The 16,096-nt window shown below is 33.3% G+C and overlaps 3 protein-coding genes across 7 annotated transcripts in view; 1 reads left to right on the top strand and 2 right to left on the bottom strand.

Moving 5' to 3' along the window:
- Positions 1 to 11,411, bottom strand: part of LOC123907640 (protein AE7-like) — a 40,474-nt gene extending 29,063 nt beyond the window's left edge. Inside the window, exon 1 of the mRNA XM_045957984.1 lies at positions 11,257 to 11,411. The gene's annotated coding sequence lies outside the window, so the exon portion shown is untranslated. The remainder of the gene's footprint in view (positions 1 to 11,256) is intronic.
- The window catches only part of LOC123907641 (protein AE7-like), a 40,640-nt gene that overhangs the window by 18,264 nt on the left and 6,280 nt on the right, over positions 1 to 16,096 (bottom strand). The window contains exons 6-7 of one of the 4 annotated variants that reach the window (XR_006809291.1): positions 14,142 to 14,350; positions 13,874 to 14,079 (exon numbers count right to left, since the gene is read on the bottom strand). Coding sequence is in view for 2 of the 4 variants with exons in the window: in XM_045957987.1 (XP_045813943.1) it covers positions 14,250 to 14,350 (101 nt within the window). In the remaining 2 variants the exon portion in view is untranslated. Of the gene's footprint in view, positions 1 to 13,873; positions 14,351 to 16,096 lie in introns of those variants that run through there. The other 3 variants (XM_045957987.1, XR_006809292.1, XM_045957986.1) reach the window with 3 other exon arrangements.
- The window catches only part of LOC123907638 (UV-B-induced protein At3g17800, chloroplastic), a 34,600-nt gene that overhangs the window by 6,063 nt on the left and 12,441 nt on the right, over positions 1 to 16,096 (top strand). The window lies entirely within an intron of this gene.

A 16,096-nucleotide genomic window follows, 5' to 3' on the forward strand; every position in this document is an offset into this window, starting at 1 on the left:
AACCGTCGATGCACAATTTCTTGGAATTGTTAACCCCAGACCCAACCTGCATCCAACCAGACGTTTCAATGTATTTTCGTTTAAATTGATTTCGAGTTGGATCACGACTCCGTACTCCGCTCTGGTTAATAAACTCTCAAAAGAGTGGCAAACTGTTGCATCAATACATAATCTAGTCTTCAGAACTTGTTTAACTTTATTGCTTCTTAGAGTCTTCAAAACTTATCTTCATAAAAAATTCTACTGATATTCTGAGAGATTACAAAAATTATTTTTGTGATCCTGCACACTTCAGAATAACAATTAGTACTACCAATTGTGCATTTAATACTTTTGTTATCAACAAAACTTTAATATAAGGTAGGGATTTTAGAACCATTTTTGTTACAACAAGTCTTCTCACCTCCCTGGACAAAATTTGTCCAGGAACTTTAGAGTTGATTCAATTATCATGTTATATTTAGGACCGGAGGGAGTAAGATTTTTGTGTTGTAATTATATACCAATTTACCTTTCTAGAGATTTGAGCATATTCACCAATCAAAGCTTACTATTATCCGTCGATGTATTAAAGAAACCTCATGTTATATAATAGTTTCTATTTTGACTTTTATTTCCTCACTTGTATCATGATGGTCATCGCACAAGAAATTCACATTCTATTCTAATTTTTATACACATAAAATTTGTGACCCTTGATTCGAATAAAAAATAGCTATTTATACTACAATGAACTAGTAACTGTTCTTCGATAATCTGAACGCCTCAAGCTTCGCTTAATTTTATGATTTTCGTTTTCAAAATCACTTCTTTCACTTTGTTCCACACATAACCTCATTAAAAGTTGAGTAGAATTTTACCTCATGAGGTTTCCATAGACAAAGGAGGGGTTTACAAAAATTCCTTTGGCAAAATTAAGCTTACTATTATCCGGCGATGACCATCGCACATGTTTTTTTTTTTTGGAAAGGCAAAAGCTAATATATTAATAAACCCAAGCATAAGGAATGCTAAGGTGAAGAAATAATAGTACAGGAATTCATTGTCTAATACATGGTATACACCTCTCATAACACTACAGGAAAATATGAACATCACCACTACATAGAATTAAGCTGCAACACCAATACTGAGATTAGAAAACAGAGTGACATTATTAGGTCTGGGGATATTTTATCTCAAGGGTCACAAATTTCTGATTTCCTTTGTTAAAGTATAAAAATTAGAATAGAAGATGCTGCTAGCCACTTACTTATTGTATTGTTTTTATGTTAGCTCCTCTAGTACACCTTTTGTTGCTTGAGGATGCTCTTTTAATAAAATTTGCTGTTTCAAAAAAAAAAAAAAACAACAATGTGGTGAAAAATAAATTGTTGAAGAGAAGCTAAGTCTGGGAAAGTCAAAACCTAAAGACAATTTTCAGCTTATTTACATTTTATAAGCACTTATCTTTTTTTTTTTTTAGTCGAGTAGTCAAATGACTAGAAATTCCACCCATAAGGTGGATAAGTGGGATGATCGGGATTCGAAACCTACGATGTTCAACCAATTGAGCTATGTTCACGGGACTTATAAGCACTTATCTATTGCCTATAAAATAAAATGCAAATAAGTTGTTTATCGAAACAGAGCACTAGGAGTATGCATTGTAAAGGATTATTCTTCCATAAAATCACCTTAGCTACCTATCGAGGGCACATAAATCAAAAGATCTGATACATAACCAGTGCGGATACGGCATATCATAAAAACAAAAACAAAAAATTATTGAAATTTCTAGATAGAAGATTAACTATCAATAATTCCACTTATTAATACTAATATAATGTCAAGTACCAATATTAAACTAATAGAATGTGAAGCTACTGCACAACAAAAACAATGAATTGTTGTTGATAACAAATACTAAATTAAAATAAAAAATTGAAAATCACTTTTGGTTAGACTCATAAGGGGAGGCATTAGCAGATGAATCTTGCTTTTCTTTCTCCAATTCAATAACAGCTTGTTCTTCGGCGTGCTTTTCAGACATAAGAATTGGGTAGTAGTAATTGGAATGAGCATTCATACACTGCATCAACCTTGCGGTAACCTGAGAGCACTTTTCAACAAAGTCTTCGTTTTTGTCTTCTGCTTCTTTGGCACAATTATCCCAATCAATAAAGGCGTCTTTGCAACCGCCTGCTTTCATGTATAGGCAAAGTCCGCACTCTCCTTCTTCCTCCTCTTCTTTATTCGGTTGATCGGGAGATGGATATGCTGGTTTGGCATCAGATTGGACCTTTTCCGGTTGATTCGGCGTCGTCGACATTGTCTTTTCTTTTCTGCTTAGTTAAAACCCCCTTTTGTCGTTCCTTACTTCTTTTCTTTATTAAATAAACAACTCTTTTATATAAGATAAAAAAAATAGATTAATGTATGAGGTCAATTGTTTAACATGCACAATAATATTAAATAATAAAATTATTCCTTCAACAATTATCTATTAAAAAATAGTACTCATGTTTCTTCGGTTGTAAAGAGTGTCTCGTACTATGTTGTTAAAGTTGCTAAAAGCATCCACTTTTAGGTGATGTCATACATGTGTTCTGTCTTTTTGACTTGTGAAATACAATGAAACTAACTTGTACTTATAATAGGGAATGGTTCTCTCAAGTGTAATTTACACTTGAGAGAATAAATTGTGGTTTGCCACCATTGATCAAGAGAGAGAAACATAGATAAAATTTAAATAAAGTGAATTGGATGGTGATAGATGACACTTTATTCTCTCAAGTGTGATTTACACTTGAGAGAATCCATTCCCCTTATAATAGTCTATGTGATCTTATATCAAATAAAAGATCTTGACCTTTTAAAATCATCGTACAATTGATATATCTTAACACGTAGTGGAAAGTTATAACGACGTTTTATCATTATACTTTTGCCACAATAAGAAGATGGAAGTTAGGGTTTCTTACTTAGGCACATGATCATGATCATGTGAACAAATTAACCATAAATTCGATAGGCATGAATGATCAGGATCTATGATATGCTAAAGTAATTAATAATATTAAGAATACAATGTGTAAGTATGTATGCATACCTTGTGGAAGTGAAAGAGAATACTTTTTTTTTTGATAGAGAAACTCCTTTGATTCTAATTCTACGCTTCTTATATATATAATTGTTTTTTTTTATTTGTTAGTATGATTTGTTTTTTTATTAAATAAATCAAATCTTTTATTCTAACAGTAAATAAATAAAATGTTGATACTATATTTTTTTGAAGATTTTATATTTAAATATATTTTAGATTTATAGTTAAAAAAAGATGATATTAAAATTTATATTTCAGTTTAAAATATTTAAGATTTGTTTAAAATTTATATGATTAATTTTTTTTTGTAGAAAATATGATTTAGAAATTTATTTTATTTATAGCTTTATATATAAAGCCGTATATGGATGATTTATAAGAAGAATGAGACAAACAAGAATATGAGAGTTAGAGTTTTGATTTTGAACACCTAATAATAAATACGAAACACTTCCTCAACTAAAAGTCACCTTTGGAATGATGTGAGAAAATGCATTGGTCACAACAGCAAAACATATTATGTGCATACCTTTGTATAAATTTGAAAATAAAATAAAAACTTTATAGTATAACTCTGATACTCCGTGATGCCAATATTAATTTGGGTTAAATTGGATGGGTTTGATCGGATTGACCGATTTTGCCGAATTCATCTACTCCCTGGAAGCAGGCACACATTTAATATAAAATAAATAAATTCTAATACAAATTTACTATTTCTAAATTTTTAACATGTGCAAATTTGCAATTATAGAAAAATCTTTTGAAAAATTAAATTATAGAAAAATATTGGTCAACGTTCATCTTGTAGTCCAAGCGAAGTGTTCATAATTTTTTTTTGGAAAATGCTAACAAGTGTCCCTGGGACACTCTTTAAGCACTTGAAATAGTAATTTTTTATGAAATTTTTATTGAAATGCGTGAAGTCAACGCATTGAAAATTGTAATGTTCTACTTTTTGAATGAATAATTTCCATAAATATTATGCTTAAAGAGTGCCCAGGGGGCACTCGTTAGCAAAACCCTTTTTTTTTTTGTTAAGTAGCTTAGTGGCTAGAAAATCCACCTTAAAGGTGAATAAGTGGAGTGTCCCGGGTTCGAACCCGGGCTGCACATATAGTGCGATATCCCTACCAACTGAGTCAAACTCACAGGGACTCGATTTTTTTTCTATCCCAACAATTATACCTCTACCCCTAAAAAATAATTTTATTTCCATTTTTACCCTTTATTTTTTGGTAGAATAATTTTATTGTTTGTTATTTTTATAGTGACAGACAAAACTGGCATTAAAAGCCAAATTTACTTTGAAATAATGAACCACGTTAGTTTGAAAAAGAAGTGCTCCGGTAAGAAATAATGAAACGGATTACTTTAAAAAATTGTACTAGTATAGGTGGGTATAGGGGAAGACGAGATCCAAAATTTTGAATTATAGTGACAGACAAAACTGCCACTAAAAATTAAATTTACTTTGAAATAGTGAACCGGATTAGTTCGAGAAAGAACTGTTCCGGTATTATTTGAAAAAGAGTACCGGTATAGGTGGGTATAGGATAACGAGATCCAGATTTTTGGCTTATAGTGACAGACAAAACTGTCACTAAAAGGCAAAACTGTTTGCCAAAATCGCGAGTTCTTGTTCTACTTCTTATTCCTTTCGATTCTATTTTGGTTTGTTTGTTTTTGTTCAGTTTTAGATGGTGGTGGTGGTTGAGTTTGCGTTTTTCTTCTTTCTTTCCCTTTTTCAATTTTCTCGTTTGTGCTTGACTTAAGAACGAGCGGTTTGATTTTGATTGAGTGGGTTGTTGGATTGGTGGTAAAGATTATAGTGGATTGATGAAGGTTGTGTGGTTTTTTTATGGATTTAACAGAGAAACATGATTTGGGAGTATGGTGGATTGGTGGTTGACCATGATGATTTTAATAATAAAAAAAATAGATAAATATTGGGGTAAAGGGTAAAAAAAAAAATTTAAAATATGTTGAGATAAAGAGATAAATGTTGGGTAAAAAAAAATTTCGGGATTTTCTTGTGAGACAAATTGGACCAAGCCCAAAATGTAAGTGATGGAAACTTCTTACATTACTATTTTTATTTCATGTGTTACTTAAATAGTGGACGTTACAAAAAAAGAAATTTTAGAAAAACAATGTTCGCTAGTTTGGAAGAAAAAAATATTCGCTACTTAACATATGAATTGTGTTCGCATCCTAATTAGCAATCATTCCCTATACATGAAAGAGATAAATGTTTTTGGTGATATAAAATTATCAAATTGTTTTTAGTCCTATAAAAAAGTGATATGTTTTAGTCATAAAAAATAATTATACATGTAGTTTTAATCTATATCGTTAAACTTATGTGTACTTTTGAATGATTATTTATTTTACATATTATAAAATAAATCGGTATATATCCATTAGGAAGGAAAAAAAAATCACAATTCACAATCTAGTGTGTGTATATATATATTAGAAATTTAGGCACCTAATAATACTATGATGAAACTCAAATTGAAAATATGATATAAAAGGAACAAAAAGTCGTGTGAATTATATCAAAATCCCTATGAAGAAACATTACTCCGTATTATCCTCTTTGTTGAATGATTTGCCATGAGATTTGATGTTGTTGAAATACTGTATGGCTTATTTGTTCTAAAATTTACTGCCGAAGATTTTCATTGCCATAATTTTGTTCTAAAAATTAACAGATATATTTTTTACAGTATTTAAGCTAAGGAAATAAGGAATAGCCATACAGTATTTTAACAGCATCAAATCTTATACCAAATCTGACGCAGAAATTTAACAGATATTTTTTTACAGTATTTAACCTATGGAAATATATCTATATCTTAACAGTAATCATAGAGTGAAAATTAACATATATATTTTTTACAGTATTTAACCATACAGTATTTTATCAGCATCACACAGCAAAATTAACAGATATATTTTTTTACAGTATTTAACCTATGGAATAGCCATACAGTATTTCAACAGCATCAAATCTCATGGCAAATCATTCAAAACCCTCATTGCTCCCTACATCAAACAACAAAATCCATCTGCAGACAACTCTCCAAAAGTAGGCTCACCATAACGAGCCCATCCTTCAAGGACCTGAGCTTTAGCTTCCATAGCTTTTTCGGTTTCATCAGTAGCATATTCATCATCTTTGTCAGCTAAAAATGGTTGACAAAAACATATATCAGAGACAACAGATTAAATGAAAACAAAGTTATCGGTAAATTAGAGGTTAAATGCATGCAAATCATCTGTAAATGCAGTAGCCAAGAACAAATATACTTGTATGATAAGTAGTGTACTTAATAAGAGACACAAAATGTGTGATGTAAGAAGATCTAGACCTATAAAGGCAACAGAGCTTTTCATAGAATTGAATCAATGATGACAAGGCTTGTACAAAGCATAATTTAATAATCACATGATCAATTAAGAAAGGTTTGCCAAAACTGAAAATAGAGTATATCTCTAAGATTATGTAATCTTGCAATTTTTATTTTCCTACCCTAAGATCCATCAACAATAGTTATATCATAAAAGTAACCAAGAAAAATGTGTGCCTAATACAGTTCTATGATCATATTTGAAAGATTGAGGAACAGAAAACAACAGATATAAAATGATGAAAACTTAAAATAGAGTATAAATATATACCAGACTTGCAACCAAAGTTAGCCAAAACTTAAAAGAGTATAACTTTCACTTTATGATTATGTAGTCTTGCAATTTTTATTTTCCAACCCTAAGATTCATAACAATAGTTAAATCATAAAAAAGTGAACAGTTTATGTCCATTTAAGAAATAATTGAGAGATACATTTTTAATCAAAATCACTTTTAATTTATAACTATTGTGTAATATTTTTAAAAACAATTACAAACTATCTCCCAACAACACGTCTCTCGGAGTTAGAAAGTTAAAGCTCGTACCATTCAACTAACACCTTATAGAGCCGTTCAAAAAAAAAAAAAAAAAAACTTCAAAATTAATTATGGTTATGAATCATCTGGCGACTCTTGCGCCTCTAATACCGCCTTATGAAGCAACTATCCTCAAAACCTTATGCTGTTTGTGTTAAGATACATGAAATATCTAACAATGCAAAGCATATTTCAACTACAAGCATACCACCCCCTCTGCTGAATGAGAGAAAAGTGAGAAAGTGGGTTGAAAGAGGGAGAGTGGGAAAGTGGGAAAGTGAGAAAGTGAATGAGATATGTGGCGCGAGCTGATAAGCCTCCTCTAGCAAGTGTGGTGCACTTGCTTAAGGGAGTGAGTCTTGATTTTCTGATTGGACAAGAGGGTCTTCCACTTATTTTCCTTAATTATGTTTTAAGCAAAAGATAACCAGTGAGTTAGAAAGAGAGATATCTCTACTTATTTGCTTAAAAAAATGTCATCTTTTTTTTGATTGTCTTAAAAATGAATATTCCGCTGTAAATGCAGAACTCATGCTCTCAATACTTGGTCTCGCAGATTTCTTTGAGGCTGTTATTATTGGTGGTGAATGTGAACATGCCAAGCCTCATCCAGAACCCTACTTGAAAGGTCTTAAAGCACTGAAAGCATCTAAGGATCACACATTTATATTTGAGGTCTGTGTTTTCTTTTCTATGTCTTGCTATGGATTTTGTTCTTATTCTGCTTCTGACGGACATGTTTCGTCGTCACAGGATTCTGTTTCAGGAATCAAAGCTGGAGTGGCTGCTGGGATGCCTGTTATAGGTATATCTACCAGAAATCCAGAGGATTTACTGATGGGAGCAAAACCTGCCTTTCTGATTAAGGATTATGATGATCCAAAATTGTGGGCAGCTTTGGAAGAACTTGACAAGTCTGGTTCTCATTAAAATTTTGAATTACTAGTGTCACTGACAAAATTTCTTGGTAAAAACAAGTAGCAGTTTTCATATTAAATTAAATTCACCAGGAGGCCAATATTATTATACTGGTCCATAATCATTGTTGCTTAGGAATGGAGCAAACAGTAATGTTTTACTTGTATTTTGTAATAATGTGACTTGGCTATGAAAGTTAATTCCAAGGAAATCTCACGATGTGTGAGAGAGAGTGAGGGAGGAGGGAATTCAACACTCTTACATTATTCATATACTCCGGATAGATCATGATTCTTGCTCATAACTCTTTGTCCGTATATTATTTGACGATCAATGCTCATTGCCAACAACTTTGTGCTAGATTAAATTGTTTGATATGCATAGACAGTGGACAAATCACAAATGTGATGGTTTTTACAATACCTCGTGCTTTTTGTTTTGCACAGAGACACTTAAGACAATTAAATTTTGAAATTTTCAAAAAAGTTGAATATTTGTGATTCAAATTAGTTACTAGTACTACTTTTTAAAATAAAGTCGTCCATTTCTTTTGAAAAATAAAGAGGATCTCAAGTCTCAACTCATGATAGATGACGATCCACCAAATACAATGTGAGATTTGTATTTGGTGTAAATATGAAATAAATTCAAGCCAAAACGATAAACTCATAATTATTGTGGTGAATTTGACAGAGACGTGAGAATTCAAGAGGCGTCTAATTTGTACCCTAAGCAACTACTCTTGGTGTTAGCGAAATAACAAGGATGTTACCTTTGTCAGTTATCACTTTACAGTTACATCTTTGTGTGCCAAAAACAACCTTTTTATGTACATATGTTAGGCTAAAAGTATATTTTTTCTTCTTCTTAAATATGTAGCAACATATATTCTCCTTGTGGTTCTAATCTATCTCCCAACGAGAAAACATGAACTCTACCCTTCACTAATATCCAACTACATCCAGGTGTCTTCCTAACACCTTTCATCCTCATTTCTCTTCTTAAAATCGTCTCTTCAATGTGCAAATCATTTGCAGCGTAAATGTTGCAAAGGGTCACATGACCTGGTGCGTTCAGAGGATCCAACTCAAGCAGTCGTGTGGCTGCACGCCTAGCAACATCTACATCTATTTTACTCAAACCACACACTCCAATCAATGCCCCCCAAATGGTATGATTTGGTTCAACAGGTAGCCTCAACACAAACTCCTCTGCATCCTTCACTCTTCCAGATCGGCCCAGAAGATTGATCATGCTAACATAATGCTCCAAGCCAGGTTGAAGTGCATAATCATTGATCATAACACTAAACAACTCGCACCCTTTATCAACAAGACCAGCATGAGCACATGCTGTTAGGACACCAAGGAAAGTAACAGCATCTGGGTATACCCCAAATTCAAGCATGGTTTCGTACATCTTCAAAGCTTCACCGGCTCTTCCATGATCCGAAAGGCCCATGATCATGGAGTTCCACGAAATTTTGTCTCGACCAGTCATGTTTGAGAATATCCTATACGCGTCCTCTATCTCCCCACATTTTGCATACATCGAAATCAGAGAGTTCTCAAGATACACATCACATTCATAATCACAAACAGTCTTTAACTGCATAGCATGTAATTGCTTCCCCAAATCAAGATATGCAACAGATCCCACGGCTCCAAAAAGAACAGCATAAGTAGAATTTATAGGAGAAGCACCTTGAGCCATCATTTTAGCAAATAAGCTGATCGCTTCAGCAATTAGCTCATTTTGGACATACCCATAAATCATTGAAGTCCATGCAATGGGATCTTTATCACTTTCAGGCATGTCACCAAAGAGATTGCATGCCTTCAATACTTGTCCAACACTAAGATACCCAGAAATCATGCAAGTCGAGGAAAATTTGTTTCGAATAGGGACCAAGTCAAACAACTCTTGAGCCTTATCTAACTGACCAGCCTGAACATAACCATTTATCATAGAATTGAAAGACTGATCATCACAAATTTTCAGATCACCTTCAAACACACTGCGTGCAGAGTCCATCAGCCCACACACAGAGTACATCCTAACAAGACTTCTCCCTAACCTACCATCATAATCATCAAGCTTCCAACTGTTAACAATCATCTGAGCATGCAATTGCTTGCCAAGACAAGGAAACCCCAAGCCAGCACATGCATAGACAAGAGAAACAAAGGTCTCCCCATTAGGCTTTGCATCAGAAAGTGTCATCATCTGAAGAAAAAGCAACAACGCCTCTCGATAGAATCCATTCCAAGTGAACCCACCAATCATTGCAGTCCAAGAAACAACATTTTTCTCAGGCATACTCCGGAATAAACAACAAGCCTCGTCCACATCACCCACACGACAATACCCAAATATCATACTAGTCCAAGTGATCACATTCCAATAACCCATTTGATCAAACAAAACTCTTGCTTCGTCCATTCTACCATTTTCAACATAACCCTCAATCATAGCATTCCAAGACACCACATTTTTAAAAGGGGTATTTTCAAAAACTTTTCTCGCTTCCTCCAAATCACCATTCCTAATCAACCCAACCACCATCGAGTTCCACGAAACAACATTCTTCTCAGGCATTTCATCAAACACCTTTCTCGCATCTTCAATCCTCCCCGCATCAGCAAACCCACTAACCATTGCAGTCCAAGAAACAACATTCCTCTCCGGCATATCATTGAAAAACCTCCGACCCTTATCAATCATACCAGATTGCAGATATGCAGACAACATTGCATTGTAAGTGACAATATTTCTGTGAGGCATTATGTCAAACAGGTTTCGAGCTTCTTCTAGGTAACCATGTTTTGCATAGTTGGTGAGCAAAGAGGTCCAACGAACAACACGACGGTGGAGGTTTCCATATGGAAAATAGTGAAGCATATTTCGTGCTTCGTGAAGTAACCCTTTTGTAAGGTAGTGAAGGAGCTGAGACTCGTCGCATTGGTAGTTATTAGGAGGAAAAGGAAAGGCAGGTTTGAAGGATTGAGAATGGTTGTTTGCGAGAGAGAAGCGCCTTATATTCAAACAAGAACTGCGAATAAGGATTGCTGAGTGGGGAAGAGGAAGAAGAACCTGCATTGCCTGTAGTGCATGCTACTCGTTTTTGTGTTGTTTCTGTTCTGTGTGGTTTTTTCAACCTGTTAGGTTTCTGTTAGAACAGGTGCTGTTTGCTGTTTGGCTACCCATTCTATAGAGCTAACCATAAATCAATAAAAGGTTAACAAAAAAAAAAATCAGAAATTGAGGAAAAAAAAGGGGGTTTTGCGGAAGAGAGAGACCTAAGAGAGGGAGCAGAAATCAGAGAGTTGAGATAACGACGGTGGTCGACGGTGGAAGGGTGGTGCGGTGGGTTGCGCAGGCCGGCAGACGATGGCGTGGATATGTGTTGCTACGCGGTTCGTGTGTGACCGTGTGAAGAGAAGGATTGAAGAGGAGTTGAATGGTTTTGCTGTAATTTTCATTATTCACCAAGGGCACAATAGTAACTTTCACCATAAAACATTTTAAATAATTTATATAAAAAATATTATTAAAATATTCACGTCGGCAAACGAAGTCTACTTAACATCTCCCAAATTATCTGAAATTAGAGAAGACACATTCTCATAAAAGATTAGAGAGAACCATCAACTTCAAAGAGGGTTTACAATAAAATTTTCAGTATAACCTATCAATTACAAAATTTTGAACTTAATTATAATTCAATATTTGCGTATATAAAATTTTCAGTATAACCTATTAATTACAAAATTTTGAACTTAATTATAATTCAATATTTGCGTATTAAAAAAAAAAAATTTAAAAAAAGCAAAATTTTGAACATGAACACAAGTCACAATAGATATAAGCACAAGATTCAACAAATTGTGCCAAAAGATGGTGTAGTATTTGTACATTATATTTTTTTATAGGCAAATCACCATTTGATCCTTGAAATTATACTGTGTTATCATACCAGTCTTTGACTTATACAAAATACAAATTAATTTTCAACTCTGCACTTCATTATCATTTTGGTATTTGACGTTAATGTGCTCTTTAAAAATTGTTTACGTGACCATTTTGAAGGGCAACTACCTTGCAAAAATATACTCGTGGGAGGGAAAAATAGGCCTTTGCCTAGACTTGGTACTGAGTATACTGTAGTTTTATATTTCCTATAAAATAACATTGGTTAAGCTAAAATGTGAGTCTATTTTATGATTATACATACTAAGTATATGTTTCTATGGCTCGGTTATACTTTTCTTTCTCATTTTATACTCAAAAGTTGTCAAATAGAGAAAAACATCAAAGATGATTAATATATTCGCAAGATCAACAATGTCTCTCAACAAATATTAAATGGATAAACTTTGTTATTGATTGAAAAATAAATATTCAACAATATTATTACAATTTAATAGATGATTTTGCATCCCAAAAAACTTGACAAATAAAATTTTATAATAGAATTAAAAAGCCTCATTTTATAATTTGTCTCGGATCTCAATATGTGTTGGGTCGGCCACGGAGACCAAACGGAAAGAAAGGCATAATGTGTATTAGAGAAGTTTCGTGGACGCATCACTCCATGATTTTCAATTATTAGAAACAATTTCTGTTTCCAGATATTCAGTTTCTGCATCAGTACTGCGATAGTGTCCATATTTAATACATAAAGGAGCTATTTGTTAAACTTGGAAGTTCATCACCTGGAATTCGACCAAGAAGCAGATTTGAATCACATTGAGAGATTGAATCATTGCTAATAGAAATTGCACTTTTTGCAAGCACATCTACTACTATTTGCTGCAGATTTAGAATTAAACACATTTTAGACCTTTTACATGGTTGTACCACCCTTTTGCATTTGAGAAGTCATGTTTTCAACATTAGGCATCGGAGAAAAGGTTTCATCCGGTGAATTTGAGAAGGCATGTTTTCAACATTAGGCATTGGAATAAAGCATTGGCACTCAGTATCATTCCTTGCAACCAAAGTAAGAGGTGTGACAGTATCTTTATTTTGTGCTACTTAGATAATTGAACCAGAATTTTTAAGTGTAAATGTACTACTAGGTCTGTAGGTCAGTCCTCAATCCTCATGGTCTCTTGTTCCTTTTGAGCATTGGAAATAACATAAGCTTTATACCACTAGTATTACCAATTTCCATATCATAAAAAAGTCTGTTGCATTTAATTCACACTACTTGAACTGAGTAGTGAGTATCAATTGAGCAATCAATACCCCTACCCCTTATTCTGCTTCTTGTTTATATTATGACATTAACAGTTAAGCCAATCTAGAGGCTCTATACAATGCCCCAAGGAGGACAGTCAATCAAATATAATGTTGCTGATTTTACTTCTTATACTTTAGTCAAGATTCTTCTTTCAATGCAAGTGTAAATAAATGTTTTTGGGCTATAAAGCAAGGAACATGAAGAAAATAGGGTTTCTGTTATTCAGATTTTGGGTTTTTAAGGAGGAAAATAATTGTGTCTTTCTTTCATTTTGGTCCCTAATGACACATCAAAATGGTCATGTCAGCAATTTTCAAAGAGTTAATATCCCTACTTATCATCCGGGACAAAAATGACTAACAAAGTCCTGCATGGAGGATTGATTTATGTTTTCATGAAAGTCAGGGACTGTTATGACAATGTGTTACACTTTTAGGAACTAAATGATGGTTTGTCCTATTTCTATTGAAGAACATCATCTACGGACTACAGCACTTACTGTAATATTGTGCATACATTTTTACATTTCTTATATTTCCTTTCATGGAGACATAAAATAGTGGGTTAAGTATTCAACCATGGCCAGTTGTACCAGTAATCGCCATAATAGTTCAAGATATATCATTCTAAACATGGTGAGTGAAAAAAAAAGGTACTATAGAGAAATTATATTCTGCAAAATGATATATTTTAATTTTAAATAAACTTCAATCTATTATAAGAATGTAGACAGAAATTGAGTATAAACTCAACAGCTCTATAATCTATGACCATGAAACATAAGCTGACAACTTTTAAAAAGAATTTTCCTTTTCTTCACTAGAGCTAATAATCAAAGACCATGATCCCTCACACAACTATCAAAACCTTCAACTGTGTACTCCTATAATCCTATTAACCTACAATTAATGTAGTAGGCACAGATTGCGTGAAAAATATGTACTCAGCAATCTAAACAAAAATATCATACAAATAAAATTGAGCAACTACTAGCACAGGTTCAAAAGCATCGACATACTCGTAGAATTGGGAATAAAGAAAGCTCCTTCAATCATAAGATGGCGCAAGGCATTCATCAACCATAACCACAAGGTTTGGGTTTTCAAGTGCAGCTGCTACACGCTCTTTATCATTCAGTATTTTGTTAACTGCAAACATATTTTTGACCAAGATTAATGAATATAATAAGTGTGAATGTCCAATTTATGATCTATGATTCATAATTGAGAATTCAAAATCATTAGCCAAATTTAAAGAAATGTGTGGCAATTCATTGATTTGCTCCTTCAGAATTATCCAATAAAATGAAGCAGCAAATATAAATCATATTTTCCACCCCAAATAAATCTAAATATTTATAAGGCAATTTTTCTGTAAAAGGTACATCAGCAGCGTGATAGGTGTATTGCTTCAAGAAAGAAGTTGTGCACATTTTACCCGTGTCGTGCCCTTGGTACTTCTTGATAAGCGACCGCTTAGGATCGTCTTGAAAACAGGTAAAAGAGGAACTTGACCCTAACCGCGACCTGCCGGTAGAACCAAAGTTATCAAGATATAGAGGAACTTGACCCTAACCGCGACCTGCCGGTAGAACCAAAGTTATCAAATAAAGTGCGACCCTAACCGCGACCTGCCGGTAGAACCAACACTATAAAGTTCTTATCTCAAGAACAAAGGAAAAGTTCTCACAAGAAAACTCTCAAATTATATTAAACTTCAAGTTGTTTGAAAAATACATGATAGTCCTATTTATAGCATATCCTTACATAGTAGGATTTATTGTCCACTACCATACATTCACCATAGGACTTAGAAAATTCCCACTAACATGCTTATAAATTCCCACTAGCCACTATAATGACTTAGTGCACCACTAGGAAGCATCTAGAGAGCCTAAGGAGCAACTAAAGGTCATCTAAAAACTCTCCTAATACCAAAAACGAAAATTACAATAAAAATAAAGAAAATTGGACTTAATTGTTTTTTTATTTAGTCCAATATTATTAGACCACAATTCAGCCCAAAGATGCTTCTTATCATATGAATTGGGCTTCAAGTTGGGCTCAAGCATCTTCATCCAAATATTTTTTTATGCATTTTTTTATAAGTTTCCTTCCACATGTTTAGGGAACTCATGATCGTATCATTCTCTCCCTCTTCAAGAGGATTTGTCCTCAAATCCAAACCTGCATAAATAACTAAAGGATTAGTAAAAAAAATTCTCTCTTTTGGATATTCCCTTTCTTTTTGCAAGTTGAATTTTTCTTCTTCAATCTTCTCAAAGTTGACATCTTTTTCAACCTCCTCATTTATTTTTCTCATATACATTTCCTTCGCTTCACATTCATGTTTCTTTTCTTCTTTTCTCTCAATATTTTCTTTCTCCTCCACTTCTATAACATCATTATATTTTCTCTCACAATTTTCAATCTTCTCTACTTCCTTTTCTTTACTTCTCTCAAAAGTAAGATTTCTATCTTCTTCACTAACTTCTCCCGGAGATAAAGACTCTAGAGTACAAGAAGTAAAATAAACATTATTAAAAGGAATGATGACATTTTCGGTAGCCACAAAAACGCTATCAATTTCTTTTTCAATAACCTCTTCTTTTTCTTGCTCACTCTTAGGAAAGGTGACATTTTCGATAGTCACAAAAATGTTCTCAATTTCTTTTTCAATAATCTCTTCTCCCTTCACTTCACTTTCAAGTTTCTCCTTGCTCTCTTGTTTTCTTTCTCTCTACCAATCCCTTTATTTTGGAAGTTACCCCAAAATACATCAAAATTTGCAATATGTTTTTTTGTTTGTCCCTCACTTTTCATTCTTCTATCTTCTATCACCTTTTCTCCATCTCTTTTTTTATAATTTTTTCTACAATTCATCTCTATGCGATC

The sequence above is a fragment of the Trifolium pratense genome, linkage group LG2 (assembly GCF_020283565.1).
Source record: "Trifolium pratense cultivar HEN17-A07 linkage group LG2, ARS_RC_1.1, whole genome shotgun sequence".
Classification (NCBI taxonomy): domain Eukaryota; kingdom Viridiplantae; phylum Streptophyta; class Magnoliopsida; order Fabales; family Fabaceae; genus Trifolium; species Trifolium pratense.